The 18,368-nt window shown below is 41.5% G+C and overlaps 1 protein-coding gene across 3 annotated transcripts in view; it reads left to right on the forward strand.

Annotated features, from left to right (window-relative positions):
* LOC106599042 (SPRY domain-containing SOCS box protein 4) overlaps positions 1-18,368 on the forward strand; it is a 135,922-nt gene that overhangs the window by 65,682 nt on the left and 51,872 nt on the right. For all 3 annotated transcript variants that reach the window (XM_014190096.3, XM_014190097.3, XM_045714548.2), the window contains one exon: positions 5,029-5,971. In XM_014190096.3, the coding sequence (XP_014045571.1) occupies positions 5,239-5,971 (733 nt within the window). In that variant the 5' untranslated portion in view covers positions 5,029-5,238. The remainder of the gene's footprint in view (positions 1-5,028; positions 5,972-18,368) is intronic.

An 18,368-nucleotide genomic window follows, 5' to 3' on the forward strand; every position in this document is an offset into this window, starting at 1 on the left:
TATTCTTGTCAAAAGCTCTGTCAAATTGACTGATCATTGCTAGACAACCATTTTCAGGTCTTACTATAGATTTTCAAGTAGATTTCAGTCAAAACTGTAACTCAGCCACTCTGGAACATTCACTGTCTTCTTGGTAAGCAATTCCAGTATAGATTTGGCCTTGTGTTTTAGGTTATTGTCCTGCTGAAAGGTGAATTCATCTCCCAGTCTCTGGTGGAAAGCAGGCAACCAGGTTTTCCTCTAGGATTTTGTGCTTAGCTCCATTCTGTTTCTTTTCCATCCTGAAAAACTCCCAGTCCTTAACGATTACAAGCATACCTATAACATGATGCAGCCACCACTATGATTTGAAAATATGGAGTGGTACTCAGTCATGTGTTGTATTGGATTTGCCCCAAACATGCATGTATCACTTTGTATTCAAGACAAAGAAGTGAATTGCTTTGCCACATTTTTTACAGTATTACTTTAGTGCCTTTTTGTGAACAGGATGTATGTTTTGGAATATTTGTATTCTGTACAGGCTTCCTTTTCACTCTGTCAATTAGGTTAGTATTGTGGAGTAACTACAATGTTGTTGATCCATTCTCAGTTTTTTCCCATCACAGCCATTGAACTCTGTAACTGTTTTAAAGTCACCATTGTCCTCATGGTGAAATCCCTGAGCGATTTCCTTCCCCTAGGCAACTGAGTTAGGAAGGACATCTGTATCTTTGTAGTGACTGGGTGTATTGATACACCATCCAAAGTGTATTTAGTAACTTCACCATGCTTAAAGGGATGTTCAATGTCTGTTTTTTTTGTACTAATGTTTTTATCTACCAATAGGTGCCCTTTGCGAGGCATTGGAAAACCTCCCTGGTCTTTGTGGTTGAGTCTGTTTGAAATTCACTGCTCGACTGAGGGACCTTACAGATAATTGTATGTGTGGGGTACAGGGATGTGTTCATTCAAAAATCATTATTATTGCACACAGAGTGAGTCCATGCATCTTATTATATGACTCGTTAAGCAAATCTTTACTTCTGAACTTATTAGGCTTGCCATAAAAAATGTGTTGAATACTTTGACTTTCAGCTTTTCATTTTTTTAAATTAATTTGTAAAAAATTCGAGAAACATAATTCCACTTTGACATTATGGGGTATTGTGTGTAGGCCAGTGACAAATCCATTTAAAATGTAGGCTATACCAAAAAAAGTTTTTGGGGGGGAAAAGTCAAGGTGTGTGAACACTTTCTGAAGGCAATGTAAATGTGTGTGTCACATCAAAGCCTGTCTACCGAGTCAGGGCTTGTCGGATAGATAAGCATGAAAGCCTGGCTATGAGGCAGAGGGCACTGAGATTATTTCATACACACATGATGTAACAAAGTTTAAGGGATGTTGGAGGTAAGGTGGCAAACTGAGTCACAACCTACCCAACTAGTCTGCCATCAAACATCCCTTTATCTGGTTCTAGCTTGGTCTCTCTCGATCTCTCGATCTCTCTCTCTCTCTCTCTCTCTCTATATCTCTCTCTCTCTATATCTCTCTCTCTCTATCTCTCTCTCTCTCTATATATATCTCTCTCTCTCTATATCTCTCTCTCTCTCTATATATATATATCTCTCTCTATATCTCTCTCTCTATATATATATATCTCTCTCTCTATATATATATATATATATCTCTCTCTATATATCTCTCTCTCTCTCTCTATATATATCTCTTTCTCTCTCTATATATATATATCTCTCTCTATATCTCTCTCTCTCTATATATCTCTCTCTCTCTCTATATATATCTCTCTCTCTCTATATATATCTCTCTCTCTCTATATATATCTCTCTCTCTCTATATATATCTCTCTATATATATATATATATATATATCTCTCTCTCTCTCTCTCTCTCTCTCTCTCTCTCTCTCTCTCTCTCAAACCCCATTTTCAGATGTTTCCCATCCTAACCTCCTTTGAGGGAGAGCCACGCTCATGCCAGTGTAACAACAAAACATATCCTCAATAGCCGTGAGTGTGTGTGCCTGACACCTATGGTCTACTGTCTGCTCCCCTAACTGCCACACCTGTCTAACCCAGCTAAAAGAAGGGATGACGACAGAGAAGAGCACTCTCCTAAATGAGTCGGCAGAAGTCTGGGGGGAACCATGACGTGTGCCAGAGATATGAGAAAAATAGGGGAAGAGAGGGCATGTGTAAACAGCAGATGGTCATGTTGCAGCTCTTCATGCCAAACGCCGTGTCCAGGTCCCTTCAGAGGGGTAACCGTGGTAATGATGACCGTGGCGACGCAGGTCAGTGGTGAAGCAACCCCTTGACAACGAGTGTAACGCGTAGGTTACCAGCCACATGCCCTCCCAAACTGGTTCTGGGCCAGCTGAGTGGAGGAGCCATCTGGGGGGAGAGGGGATAAGTGGACGTGCTGTGCACCCGCACGCGCACACACACAAACTGAACTCTGGTGCCACACACACTCTCTGCCAGCTCTCATGACGTCATTCCTCTTCTCATTTGATGGGAGGAAGACGGACGGAGGGGGAGAGAGAGAGAGAGGGGGATGAGCCAGGGCCGTCTGGTCACCCTCCTTCCTGTTAACTTACATAGACAGACCTCTCTCTTTCAGGCTGTGTCTTCCCTCCCTGTGTCGTAGTGTTGACTGTTTTACTGTGTTTGTGTCTGTGCTTACCTTAGCTTACATAGCAACAGTAGACCTCTCTTTCACAGCCTGACATCTGTGTGTACAGTACAGTACCGTTCAGTGTATACTGTAACTGTCAGCTGTGTATACTTTTGTGTGTCTTTACCCCCAAGAGGTACGTCAGTGCCACTTCCCAGTCTGAGGTATGAGTGTACCTTTCCCTGTGTTCAGGAAGTTGCGTATACATCACTTCAGCTGAGCAGGAACTGTCTGTGTGTGTCTGTCTGTTTGTGTGCATGCGTGCAGCCAAGCGGGGCCTGTGTGAGTTTGTGTGTTGTTGTCGGAACAGGAATTGCCTGTTAGCGTTATGTAGAGCCCTAGTATTTTTAACTTATCAGCCAATCTTATATGATCTTCTAGTTCAGTGTTCTTTTTCACATCACCTCTGATTAATGATGTTTTGGCTGTGGCAAACAGGGACTTTGTTTGAAGAGAGTTTTTTAGGCCCGGGAAGCTCAAGGGGATTGGGGCAATAAATTATTACCTTTTTTTCCCCTTCCTGTTTTTGCCAACTTTGCTCCTTTTCTAAAAGGCGCTCATTAAAAATGCATTATCTAAATGAACGCTAGCCGCCTCTGAGTCGTAGTCTTGGCTGTAGAGGAACAGCACTCAGGATGCTTTAACCCTTTACACTCCTGGGAATTGCCAGGGCCCTCACGGTATTACCATGATACTTCGGTGCCGATATGATATGTACTGCAATTCTCTATGTATGGCGATTTGATGTTCCAAACATAAATACTCACCATATATATGTCTACTGCTGAGGGACAAGAGAGAGCCATGAGAAAGTAAGTTTTTGATCAGTCATGGAAAAAAGAATGTTTTGAGTTTTTGTGCAGGTACAGCCAACTAGCACCAAAATAATATTGCGATATTGTCAAAACAATACGACCCCCCCCATCACAAAATATAATTCTTACAGAATAAATATGAAAAGCATATTCAATGCACTTGTATGACTCAAAGAAGAGTCATTTTTGAACTCTCCTAGTTGTGCCGTTGAGAAACTAGAGCAAGCACACTTGTAGTTGTTTTGCTTGGAGCATAGCCCTGCACCTCCGCATCACACAATGAGTTGTTTATGCAATCCAAAAACGGCCATTATAAATCATGATCTGGGTCAGGTGGGCATCATTTGAAAGCGTGTTCTATTGCCAACATGAATAGCTAAGTTATAAAATATGATCTTACAGTGTTAGGCTTTCACAGGGCAATTCAGAGAAACAGATTGGAATTTTGGTACGCAGAGAAAGGAGTCATGCGTGCATTCAGGTGCCTGATCCTCTGAATTTTCTCACAATAGAAAAACATTGATCATAAACGTTGACACTTTATATTACATGAGTTTTATGATATGGAAATGTGAAGTGCAAATTTGGTTGTTTGACTTGCTCGTATGACATCAAAGTGGTATTTATTATAATCTTCAATTTCTCATCTTTTAAAATAGAATAGTCCTCTTAATTTACTGCATTTCCCTCGGACAATACATTTTTTCAAAAGTTGCCTAATTAGCGGGAGTGACGGGGGTAACTTCTTGTCTTGTGTGGTGCTGAAGTTCAGAATGGCTGTCAGTCAACTCGTACAGCGCTGTGAAGTGCAGAGCCTGAGCGCTGACATCATTTAGAGAATGTTCATGTACAGCCACTGCGTTCCAATTTAGGCATTTATCTTTGTTTTTAACCTTTATTTTATCAGGGAGTCATGCTGAGACCAAGGTCTCTTTTACAGATCAACCCTGAATTACACAAATTACAGAAAATACACACAATATAAATACAAAATGCAAGGAGAAAGAAAGAAAAACCAAATCAGTGTCCAAATCTGCCATTTTCAACCTGTATATGGGTACGAATGTAGAGGGTTAACAGTATGTGTGTGTGTGCATCTGTACTCTTTAATGCAGATGTTGAAAGAGCAGGCCTACCTTCCATCAGTGTGTGTGTGTGGGTGTGTTAGTCTGGAAGGGGGGTAGGTTAGTCAGGAAGTGTTTGTTTGCAGTACACCCGTCCTTTTCATTTATTTGTTCCTGTTAACACCCCCACATGTTTGTGTTTTGCGTGAAGAGCTGTGGAGTAGCCTTCAAACTGCCCTCTGATCTACCCTGTTATCTCTCTCTCCCTCTCTCGCTGCCCTTCCACCTCTCCATCTTTTTCTCTGTCGTTCACACTTTGTCTCTGTCTGTCTCTCTCACTGTCTGTCTCTCTCTAGTACTTTGTTTGACTGTGTTTTTCAGGGAGGCAGTGATTCCGGCCAGAACAGAGCAGTCATAACAATCTGTAACCTTACATGTACTCACATTCTCCCCTCTCTGCGCTCTCCTCGCAGGCGTGTCTTCGTTGGCCCCTTTTGAAGGCGGCTTTGTGGCATCAGCCTGCAACAGGAGTGCATCATCACCACTCCCTGTGGTTCCCCTGGTTACTGCACTGAAAATCTGCTTTGATGAGGTAACGCCGGGGCGACGGAGGACCAAACCGACCCAAACTAACAGCTTCCTCCTCCCCCCTTTCCACTCCTCCCCTTTTTCTCACCGCCACCATGGGCCAGAAAATCTCTGGCGGCGTCAAGTCAGTGGACAGTCGCGGCGAGGGTGGCTCACCCTCGTTCCGTCCCTCGGCCCACCGCCGGCTCCTCCACCCCGAGCTGCGGGGCCCCGACTTCCACAAGCCACCCCGGTTGGACCTACTTCTAGACATGCCCGCCGCGCCTCCGGACCTACAGCTCCGCCACGCCTGGAACCCAGAGGATCGCTCGCTCAACGTCTTCATCAAGGAGGAGGACAAACTGACCTTCCACCGCCACCCCGTAGCCCAGAGCACCGACTGCATCCGCGGCCAAGTGGGCTACACGCGGGGACTTCACGTCTGGCGGATCCACTGGCCGGTGAGACAGCGAGGGACACATGCCGTGGTGGGAGTTGCCACCGCTGACGCCCCCTTACACTCGGTCGGCTACATGGCGCTAGTGGGCAGTGACTCAGAGTCCTGGGGGTGGGACTTGGGCAGGAACCGACTGTACCATGACAGTAAGAACCGGGCCCAGGCTTCCCTACCTTCATATCCGTGTTTCTTAGAGCCCGAGGAGGCTTTCGTATTGCCGGACGCTCTTCTAGTGGTGTTGGATATGGACGAGGGCACGTTGAGTTTCACGGTGGATGGACAGTACCTGGGAGTGGCGTTCAGAGGCCTGAAGGGGAAGAAGCTGTACCCCATCGTCAGCGCAGTATGGGGCCACTGCGAGATCAGCATGAGATACGTCAACGGACTGGATCGTAAGTGTCCTCTCCTCTTTAATCTCTCGTTCTACTGTCTCACACAGGAATGAATAAGTAGAGGTCTAGACTTGCCTTCTATTTTGCGTCATTATATACAGTTGAAGTCAGAAGTTTACATACACCTTAGCCAAATACATTTAAACTCAGTTTTTCACAATTCCTGACATTTAATCATAGTAAGAATTCCCTGTTTTAGGTCAGTTAGGATCACCACTTTATTTTAAGAATGTGAAATGTCAGAACAATAGTAGAGAGAATTATTTATTTCAGTTTTTATTTCTTTCATCACATTCCCAGTGGGTCAGAAGTTTACATACACTCAATTAGTATTTGGTAGCATTGCCTTTAAATTGTTTAACTTGGATCAAACGTTTCGGGTAGCCTTCCACAAGCTTCCCACAATAAGTTGGGGGAATTTTGGCCCATTCTTCCTCACAGAGCTGGTGTAACTGAGTCAGGTTTGTAGGCCTCCTTGCTCGCACACGCTCTTTCAGTTCTGCCCACACATTTTCTATAGGATTGAGGTCAGGGCTTTGTGATGTCCACTCCACTACCTTGACTATGTTGTCTTTAAGCTATTTTGCCACAAGTTTGGAAGTATGCTTGGGGTCATTGTCCATTTGGAAGACCCATTTGCGACCAAGCTTTAACTTCCTGACTGATGTCTTGAGATGTTGTTTTAATATATCCACATAATTTTACTTCCTCATCATGCCCTCTATTTTGTGAAGTGCACCAGTCCCTCCTGCAGCAAATCACCCACACAACATGATGTTACCACCCCCGTGCTTCACGGTTGGGATGGTGTTCTTCAGCTTGCAAGCCTCCCCCTTTTTCCTCTAAACATAACGATGGTCATTATGGCCAAACAGTTCTATGTTTGTTTCATCAGACCAGAGGATATTTCTCCAAAAAGCACGATCTTTGTCCCCATGTGTAGTTGCAAACCGTAGTCTGTCTTTTTTATGGCGGTTTTGGAGCAGCATTTCAGGTTATGTTGATATAGGACTCGTTTTACTGTGGCTATAGAAACTTTTGTACCTGTTTCCTCCAGCATCTTCACAAGGACCTTTGCTGTTGTTCTGGGATTGATTTGCACTTTTCGCACCAAAGTACATTCATCTCCTTCCTGAGTGGTATGACGGCTGCGTGGTCCCACGGTGTTTATACTATGTAAACTTCTGACCCACTAGGATTGTGATACAGTGAATTATAATCGAAATAATCTGTCTGTAAACAATTGTTGGAAAAATGACTTGTGTCATGCACAAAGTAGATGTCCTAACCGACTTGCCAAAACTATAGTTTGTTAACAAGAAATTTGTGGAATGGTTGAAAAACGAGTTAACGACTCCAACCTAAGTGTATGTAAACTTCCGACTGTAAGATGGTATTACAATGGTAATACAATGATACCTGGGGGTAGAGTAATAGTAGAAAAATTTGCTAAATTAGCTTCCTCTACACCTCTTCATTACCACTGATCTGAGAAGCATGGTGGGAGGTATTTTAAATCAAAGTGATCATGAAGGGGAACAGATGAGGAAAGCAAAGCCCTTTGAAGGCAACATAGAACATGGAACTTTACATTGCGTCATTATTGGATGCTTTCCTGGAAAAGCTACAATGACTGTTCAGAGCACGAGAGGGCAGATCCTGAAGCAAAGCAGAAGCTACAGTATCTGATTCGGTCGTTATAGACCGATGTAGAGATTGTGTAGACACTGAAGTCATTTAGCTTGCCAATGAACAGGGTTATTTGTTTCCTGCACCGTCAGCATTTTATTTACATGATTTGCTAACAACACAGTCATATCACTTTGAGATATTACATAAGATAGTGTAGAAGCATTATATTCATTCCAAATGATCAAGGATAAAAAAAACACTTCATAAGACTTCTATGATGGTCTTATATCGACCAGATATTGACCTGGTTAAGCTAGGTGCCTTGACCAATGGTCCCTTTACATAATGAGCAACGCTGTCGATGTTGAAGTGCTTAGTCCTTGAACACCAACATACTCCGAGGCCCAGCAGCTCTGTGTTGTTTCTGGTTACATAAGACAACACGTCACACATTTTTTTTACTTGAGGAATACTGCACCAAACAATTTAGTTAGATGTATAACTGAACAATGAAACCATTCTTGGCAAAAATATCAACATTTATTACAGATATCTTTAGATTCATTCTGGGGAAACACCTCCAAGACTGAAATCTCGTTTTTCCAATTGACGTGTTCATTCGCTCTTTAACCACTCTCCCTCCATAGAATATAATTCTCATCCCATAGTGCGTGTGTGTGGCGAGAATCACCGGGTGTTCCTCTGGTCTCAGTCTAAACACTGTTTCTTTGAAGAGCATGTTTAAACTCCCTTTCCCCACACACCTCAGACTGTTTTTATAACACACACTTTTGATCTGACTCTTGGGTCTGTGAAGTTTAGGGTTCAAAACTGAACTTGGATCCATGTTAAGTAGCAATGATATCCTTTGAACACCATTGTCTTACGACACCACAGATAGCGTGAAACAGTCATGACTATTCAACAAACAATATCATTTTAAAGTTTCTTTCCAGCGAATTTCTTAGTTCCATGATTGTTTAACTAGCAAAGGAGTTTAAGTTGAGGGTGCAGTATTTATGCATTTTGGCAAGTTTGACGAAAACAAGCATAGTTCAGCTAGTTTAATCAGGGAAAACCGGGGAAAACAAACTCGGGACAGGATATAGCTGGGTGCACATGCACATTAGGCTAATTCAGGACACCGATTGTAGTTTATATGCCCTGATATCAGGAGCTGATGGCGAAAAGTATGATAAACGATTCAGAGACTGAAACGAATACATCAGATGACAAATATTAAAGGAGACCAAATTGATATACAATCCCGAAATCAGCTGTAACCATCAATAGTAAAACAAAGCTTAAAACAATGTTTGAGTGAACATGAATCCGGAAAATGAATGGTGAAGTCACTTCCGGACATGGTAGACTCCTCCTTCTTCTCCTCATTCTATGGATTTGCTAGTTTCCATGAAACAGCTGCCTGTGTTAGCTGCCAAGTTAGTGCAGTGTCCTTATCTAGCTAGCCACATTAGCTAGCTATATTGTGCTAGCTAGCGAATATGCTAACATTAGCTAGCTAATCATTTGGCTATGGGCTGGCACTGCCAGTATGGCATTATGGAGAGTGAATTAAATAGTTTCTAAGTCATCTTGCTAGTTAGTTATCTAGATGTGGTCATACAGCTAGTATCAACATGAGCTTTCTACAAAATAGCAAGATTAGTACAGAACTTGGAACCTAGACCATAAGCAGTACGCATGGATATTCATTGCCAAACAACGCTACTGCCACCTTCTGGTTTGGAGTATTTTAACAAGGCTAAGGGCTGAAGACTTCCAAGGTCTTTGCTGTGTGAACACAAAATAGATTTACTACCGACGCTGTTCATAGGTGCTAAGTACTGCCAGCAGGCAAACCTTTGACAATCCTACCGGTGTGTCGCGTCTTTTCATTGTAGACGAGTCACTTCACATCTCTGCTGCTAACACACTGACCTTTCTTTGAAGTTCTCAGGTTTTAGGTAGTGAAACCTATTGTTTTCACACCACCTGAGCACATTACATGAGACCCCATGTTACAAATCTGGCGTTGTGCATCTTTTGTCCCTTGTCCCTTTTTGTGCCACAGTGGACATTGGCTTATGTTGGTTTTTTCCTAGGTTAGGCCCTGTTTAAAGCAGCCCATTTATCATCCAAAGTGGTTTAACTTAACTGTTCACATTTACCGGTCCTGCTGTGGAATTTCACGGATAGGAACAGCAATGGTCTAGGTCTGAGAATCTCTAGGCCTGTTCAAAGCACCAATTTAAAAGTATTTTCGATGCTTGGAAATGGTGACGGCAGTTTTAGTGTGGAAAAAGTGGAATGACTGTTGAAAGCTCTTGTCTTTGAAAGGTAGTCATTCTAAAGAATTGGTCTGATGGTGTACAGTCGGAGGTTGAAAGCCTCGGCTAAAGAGAAGAGTTATGACGGTTCACTTTAAGGATGAGACATGGTGTGTGTGAATGTGTGTCTGCATGGAACTGCACACTGATATTTTTATGCAGGTTTTGTGTGCAGATGCGTAGCGTGTGATAAGAATGCTTTCAATTTACTGCTAAACAATGCGGAAGGTAGATCCCGTGTGTCAGATGCTATTTTTGGGGAGATAAATGAATAAATGCAAATGTGGAGATGGGAAATCCAGTTGCCCTCCAGAGGTGTGTGTTGTGTGTTTGTCGTTCTACAGTTTTTCTTCTTTTCAGGAATAGAAATTCAAATCAGATTTAACTTCATAAAAAAAATAGATGCACATTTTGAGCACTGCCAACAACTGATGATTAAAATGTTGGAATTGAGATGAAGTTTTAATAAAGCTAGCTGCAGCTGCTGTTTTAGGACGCATGACTCACTGTTATGAAGTCATCATGGATGTCTGTCTGCCGCTGGGATGACGTGCGTGTGCGTGTGTGTGTGTGCAAGTGTTAATTTGTCTCTGTGGGTGCATGTCCTTTGTGTGATTTTGTGCTTGTTCGTGTGTGTGTCTTGGTACACAGTATGTTTTCTTTTCTCCATGGGAATCTGTGGACAGAGTGTGTTGAATTGATGTGCGTGAGTGAAAGGTCTGAAAGTACTGATTGTGTTGAGATTTTAGAGCAGGCAGAGGAGGGTAGAGGGAGGTTGGAGGAGGCAATGGGTGGCGGGATAGAGGGACTCTGCTGTCCAGTGTCTGTATTGAATGTTACACACAGTGGGCTTTGGCTGAGACACAGGCAGGCACTGTGTATGTACTCAATGTGCGTCATTTTATCATGTGCCTTTGTCCCGTTCAGGGATGCTCACAGAGCCCCAGTGTCATGACCAGCGAGATGTGACTGGTGTGTGTGTGTGTGTGTGTGTGTGTGTGTGTGTGTGTGTGTGTGTGTGTGTGTGTGTGTGTGTGTGTGTGTGTGTGTGTGTGTGTGTGTGTGTGTGTATGAGGTAAAGGTGATTTCTGTGAGAAGGGAGAGCATCTGTCAAACAGGGAGCCGTGTGTGTGTGTGAGAGATCGGTGGGCTGAATCTGTTAGGCGCTTTGCAACTGATATGGTCTCCTCTCTGGTGCTCAGGAACGTGCGTCAGGAAGCTGGTAGACGCGCGCGCACACACACACACAGCCTGCAACAAAAATGCCTGCGCTCAAATCAAATTTTATTGGTCACATACAGTTTAAGTCAGAAGTTTACATACACCTAGGTTGGCGTCATTAAAATATTTTTCAACCACTACATACATTTCTTGTTAACTTCCCTGGGCTAGCGTCCCACCCTAGTCAACAGCCAGTGGAATCGCCTGGTGTGAAATACAAATACCTCAAAAATGCTATAACTTCAATTTCTCAAACATATGACTATTTTACACCATTTTAAAGACAAGACTCTCGTTAATCTAACCACATTGTCCGATTTCAAAAAGGCTTTACAGCGAAAGCAAAACATTAGATTATGTCTGGAGAGTACTCTGCCAAAAATAATCACACAGCCATTTTCAAAGCAAGCATATATGTCACAAAAAACCAAAACCACAGCTAAATGCAGCACTAACTTTTGATGATCTTCATCAGATGACACTCCTAGGACATTATGTTATACAATACATGCATGTTTTGTTCAATCAAGTTTATATCAAAAACCAGCTTTTTACATTAGCATGTGATGTTCAGAACTAGCATACCCACCGAAAACTTCCGGTGAATTTACTAAATTACTCATGATAAACATTCACAAAATACATAACAATTATTTTAAGAATTATAGATACAAAACTCCTTTATGCAATCGCGGTGTCAGATTTTAAACTAGCTTTTCGGCGAAAGTACATTTTGCAATATTCTGAGTACATAGCTCGGCCATCACGGCTAGCTATTTTGACACCCACCAAGTTTGGGACTCACTAAACTCAGAATTACAATTAGAAAAATTGGATTACCTTTGCTGTTCTTCGTCAGAATGCACTCCCAGGACTTCTACTTCAACAACAAATGTTGTTTTGGTTCCAAATAATCCATAGTTATATCTAAATACCTCCGTTTTGTTCGTGCGTTCAGGTCACTATCCGAAGCGCATTTCGTGACAAATTTCAAAATATTCCATTACCGTACTTAGAAGCATGTCAAACGCTGTTTAAAATCAATTTTAATGCTATTTTTCTCGTAAAATAGCGATAATATTCCAACCGGGCAACGTTGTATTCATTCAAAGGCTGAAAGAAAAAAATTGAGAAGTCTCGTGACCACGCATCTCCAGTCTCACTGTCCCAAGGCTGACCACTTACAAACTCTGCTGCTGTACTTTGCCCAGAGACAGCAGACACCCCATTCCACTTTCTGGCGGCTTTAGAGAGCCAATGGAAGCCTTAGAAAGTGTCACGTTACAGCACAGATGCTGTAATGTCGATAGAGATGCAACAGAAGGACAACAAATTGTCAGACAGGGCGCTTCCTGTATGGAATCTTCTCAGGTTGTGGCCTACCATATGAGTTCTGTTATACTCACAAACCGTTTTAGAAACTTTAGAGTGTTTGCTATCCAAATCTACTAATTATATGCATGTTCTAGTTTCTGGGCAGGAGTAGTAACCAGATTAAATCGGGTACGTTTTTTATCTGGCTGTGAAAATACTGCCCCCTATCCCAAAGAAGTTAACCCCTGTGCGGGACGGACATCCAGCGAAAAATCATATCGTCATTAGCATAACAAAATGTAATACTTATTTTTTTTCAATTTTTTTTCAAATGATATCGTTTTATAGATACACCTCTCCTGAATCGAACCACGTTGTCCAATTTCAAAAAGGCTTTACAGCAAAAGCAAACATTAGATTATGTTAGAGGAGTATATCGTAAAAGTAGCCACATAGCCATTTTACGACCAACCACATGCATCACAAATAACCAAAAAACAGCTAAATGCAGCACTAACCTTTGACAATCTTCATCAGATGACACACCTAGGACATCATGTTACACAATACATGCATTCTTTTGTTCGATAAAGTTCATATTTATATATAAAAACAGCATTTTACATCGGTGCGTAACGTTGACTAACTATTTTCCCTCAAATGCATCCGATGAAACAGAGCTACAATTTACTAAATTACTATTCGAAAACATTTTTAAAATGTAATATTGTCATTCTAAGATTTATAGATGAATATCTCTTGAAAGCACCTGTAATGCCAGATTTAAAATTAACTTTACTGGGTAATCATACTTTGCGATGAAAGGGGATGCGATACTCTGAAAAATAGGCTAACGTTACAGGTCAGCGCCATCTTGGAACAATCACATATCACATCTAGTCTTGTATATTATTGTCAATAATCCCTTACCTTTGGTTGTCTTCATCAGAAAGCACTTCCAGGAATCCCAGGTCCACAACAAATGTATTTTCGTTCGAAAAAATTACTCCTTTATGTTCCAAGAGCTTCTTCTTGTTAGCGCGTCTGAAGGCTGATCCAAATGCTCTGTCGGCCGCGGGACAGCCATTTCGAGAAAATGCATTTTTTTTCCCATTTAGGTTCGTTCAAACATGTCAAACGTTGTATAACATAAATCTTCAGGGCGTTTTTCAACAAGAGAGCCAATAAGATTCAAGGAGGATGATTGCATTGTCTTTCAAAACTTTTCGAAAGGGGAGGGAGGCCAGGGCCGCCGGCGTCATAATGGTGATGGCCCTCCTCATGTGACCAATTTCAACAGCGTCTCATTCATTCAGTTTTCACAGTAGGAGACTCAAACCACTTTGTAAAGACTGGGGACATCTAGTGGAAGCAATAGGAAGTGCTCAATGAACCATAGCTCACGGTGTGATTAATAGGCAACGTGATGAAGTTGAGTTCGCAATTCAGAATTCCACTTCCTGTTTCGATCTGTCTCGGGGTTTTGACTGCCATATGAGTTCTGTTATACTCACAGACACCATTCAAACAGTTTTAGAAACTTTAGGGTGTTTTCTATCCACAAGTATTAATTATATGCATATCCTAGCTTCTGACTTTGAGTAGTAGGCCGTTTAAAATGGGCATGAATTTTTTTCAAAATGCGCTGTGGCGCCCCCTATCCTAGGCGAACGTCAAGAGGTTAAGGTCCTGGAGTTGCCTAGCCAGTCTCCAGACCTTAATCCCATAGAAAATCTGTGGAGGGAGCTGAAGGTTCGAGTTGCCAAATGTCAGCCTCGAAACCTTAATGACTTGGAGAAGATCTGCAAAGAGGAGTGGGACAAAATCCCTCCTGAGATGTGTGCAAACCTGGTGGCCAACTACAAGAAACGTCTGACCTCTGTGATTGCCAACAAGGGTTTTGCCACCAAGTACTAAGTCATGTTTTGCAGAGAGGTGAAATACTTATTTCCCTCATTAAAATGCAAATAATTTTATAAAAAATTTTGACATGTGTTTTTCTGGATTTTTTTGTTGTTATTCTGTCTCTCACTGTTCAAATAAACCTACCATTAAAATTATAGACTGATAATTTCTTTGTCAGTGGGCAAACGTACAAAATCAGCAGGGGATCAAATACTTTTTTCCCCTCACTGTATATCCACAGTAAAATGAGTCCTATATCGACATAACCTGAAAGGCTGCTCAGCAAGGAAGAAGCCACTGCTCCAAAACTTCCATTAAAAAAAGCCGGACTACGGTTTGCAACTGCACATGGGGACAAAGATTGTACTTTTTGGAAAAATGTCTTCTGGTCTGATGAAACAAAAATAGAACTGTTTGGCCATAATGACCATCGTTATGTTTAGAGGAAAAAGGGGGAGGCTTGCAAGCCGAAGAACACCATCCCAACCGTGAAGCACGGGGTGGCAGCATCATGTTGTTGGGGTGCTTTGCTGCAGGTGGGACTGGTGCACTTCACAAAATATATGGCATCATGAGGGGGGAAAAATAATGTGGATATATTAAAGCAACATCTCAAGACATCAGTCAAAGTTGTGGCAAAATGGCTTAACTTCTATGAGCTAGGTGGGACGCTAGCCCAGTGAAATATCAGGGCGGAAAATTCAAAAACAAGAAAATGTCATAATTCAACTTTCTCAAACATACGACTATTTTACACCATTTTAAAGATACACTTCTCGTTAATCTAACCACATTGTCCGATTTCAAAAAGGCTTTACAGCGAAAGCAAAACATTAGATTATGTTAGAGTACATAGACAAAAATAATCACACAGCCATTTTCCAAGCAAGGACATGTGTCAATAAAACCCAAAACACAGCGAAATGAAGCACTAACCTTTGATGATCTTCCTCAGATGACACTCCTAGGACATTATGTTACACAATACATGTATGTTTTGTTCAATAAAGTTCATATTTATATCCAAAAACAGCATTTTACATTGGCGCGTGATATTCAGAAAATGTATTCCCACCAAAACTTCCGGTGAATGTGCACATCAATTTACAGAAATACTCATCATAAACGTTGACAAAATACATAACAATTATTTTAAGAATTATAGATAGACTACTCCTTTATGCAACCGCTGTGTCAGATTTTAACATAGCTTTACGGAGAAAGCACATTTTTCAATATTCTGAGTACATAGCTCAGCCATCACGGCGAGCTATTCAGACACCCGCCAAATTCGGGGCAACCTAAACTCAGAATTAGTATTAGAAATATTGTATTACCTTTGCTGATCTTCGTCAGAATGCACTCCCAGGACTGCTACTTCCACAAGAAATGTTGTTTTTGTTCCAAATAATCCATATTTATGTCCAAATACCTCCGTTTTGTTTGTGTGTACAGATCACTTATCCAAAGGCATAATGTGCGAGTGCGGAACGAGAGACGAAAAGTCAAATGTTCCATTACCGTACTTAGAAGCATGTCAAACGCTGTTTAAAATCAATCTTTATGGTATTTTTAACGAGGAAAATGCTCAACCCACTTTCTGAAGGCTTTAGACAGCCAATGGAAGCCTTAGGAAGTGCAACGTCACCCCACAGACACTGGAGCTTCGATAGAGAATCAAAAGAACTACTACAATTCTCACACTTTTCACTTCCTGCTTGGATTTTTCTCAGGTTTTTGCCTGCCCTATGAGTTCTGTTATACTCACAGACACCATTCAAACAGTTTTAGAAATTTCAGAGTGTTTTCTATCCAAATCTACTAATAATATGCATATTCTAGTTTCTGGGCCATAGTAGTAACCTGTTTAAATTGGGTACGTTTTTCATCCGGCCGTGAAAATACTGCCCCCTAGCCCAAAGATGTTAACCCCTGTGCGGGACGGACATCCAGCGAAAAATCATATCGTCATTAGCATAACAAAATGTAATACATTTATTTTTTCAATTTTTTTTCAAATTATATCGTTTTATAGATACACCTCTCCTGAATCGAACCACGTTGTCCAATTTCAAAAAGGCTTTACAGCAAAAGCAAACATTAGATTATGTTAGAGGAGTATATCGTAAAAGTAGCCACATAGCCATTTTGTGACGGCCACTTCAAGGTATTGAAGTGGCCGTCACAAAGCCCTGACCTCAATCCTATAGAAAATGTGTGGGCAGAACTGAAAGTGTGTTCAAGCAAGGAGGCCTACAAACCTGACTCAGTTACAGCAGCTCTGTTAGGAGGAATGGGCCAAAATTCAGCCAACTTATTGTGGGAAGCTTGTGGAAGGCTACCCGAAACGTTTGACCCAAGTTAAACAATTTAAAGACAATGCTACCAAATACTAATTGAGTGAGTGTATGTACATTTCTGAGAACGTGATGAAAAAAATAAAAGCTGAAATAAATAATTCTCTCTACTATTATTGACATTTCACAGTCTTCAAATAAAGTGGCTGACCTAAGACGGGGAATTTTTACTCGGATTAAATGTCAGGAATTGTGAAAAACTGAGTTGAAATGTATTTGGCTAAGGTGTATGTAAACTTCCGACTTCAACTGTGCAGATGTTAATGCGAGTGTAGCGACATGCTTGTGCTTCTAGTTCCAACAGTGCAGTAATATCTAACAAGTAATTTAACAAATTCACAACGACTACCTTATACACACAAATGTAAAGGGATGAATAAGAATATGTACATATAAATATATGCATGAGCGACGGCCGTGCGGCATAGGCAAGCTCCAGTAGATGGTATAGAATACAGTGTATATATATTCTGCCCTGGAATTGCGTTCCCATGCAAAACTAGACAGATAGCTAACAACTAAGTCTTCAATAAAACTCCCAACGCGTGACTTTTCTTGAATGAATATATTGAAAACGTTTGTTGTGAAGCTGCAAAATACAGAAAAGAATATACTTTAGTATTCAATTCACATCGACATACTGCAGCTGTACATTATACATTTCATGTTGAAGTTGCATAAATACAAAGCATGTGCAAAGGTACCATGTATCTGGCATGATGCCAAACCATATCGCTAATTGGCGAACTCCTTTCAATACTCTAATAATGTGCAACCACCTCTACAATAACAAAGCATATTACACTAGAAATAGTAACAAAACTACAGTATTGTATGTTTTACAATTCGTTTACATGATGCACGAGCAAAGTAATACAGCTGACGGCATACATGAAAGGCAAGGCAATATGTGTGAGTAAATGCAACCAACTAACATTGATATGTAAGCAATTCTATCAATAACAAGATTATCATCACGAGCAATATGCTTGAATCGAACTTACAAACAAATATTTTCCCAGGCTGAAGCGTGACAAGAAATAACTGCGCTGAAAGACCTGAACTGTAGCGTTGTTTTTAGCTGCTTCTCTGCATGCAGAACGACTACTCTACTTCCTGTTTCCGTACAGTCTTTCTAAGGCCCAGAAAGCTCTGATAGGGCGATAAACATCATGGAACACAATGAAAATCCATCTTAACCACTGTAATAAAATCATCTGTTACCTTCTAACAGGATGGCAGCACAATATACATATGAGATGAGTAATGTAGGATATGGTGACATTATTAAAGTGGCGTTATTTAAAGTGACTAGTGATACATTTAATAAATGGATTTAATAAAGGTATTAAAGTGGCCAGAGATTTGAGTCTGTATGTTGGCAGCAGCCTCTCTATGCTAGTGATGGCTGTTTAACAGTCTGATGGCCTTGAGATGGAAGCTGTTGTTCAGTCTCTCGGTCCCAGCTTTGATTCACCTGTACTGACCTCGCCTTCTGGATGGTAGCGGGGTGAACAGGCAGTGGCTCAGGTGGATGTTGTCCTTGATGATCTTTTTGGCCTTCCTGTGACATCGGGTGGTGTAGGTGTCCTGGAGGGCAGGTAGTTTGCCCCCGGTAATGGTGATGCGTTGTGCAGA

The sequence above is a fragment of the Salmo salar genome, chromosome 03 (assembly GCF_965601325.2).
Source record: "Salmo salar chromosome 03, fSalSal1, whole genome shotgun sequence".
NCBI lineage: Eukaryota > Metazoa > Chordata > Actinopteri > Salmoniformes > Salmonidae > Salmo > Salmo salar.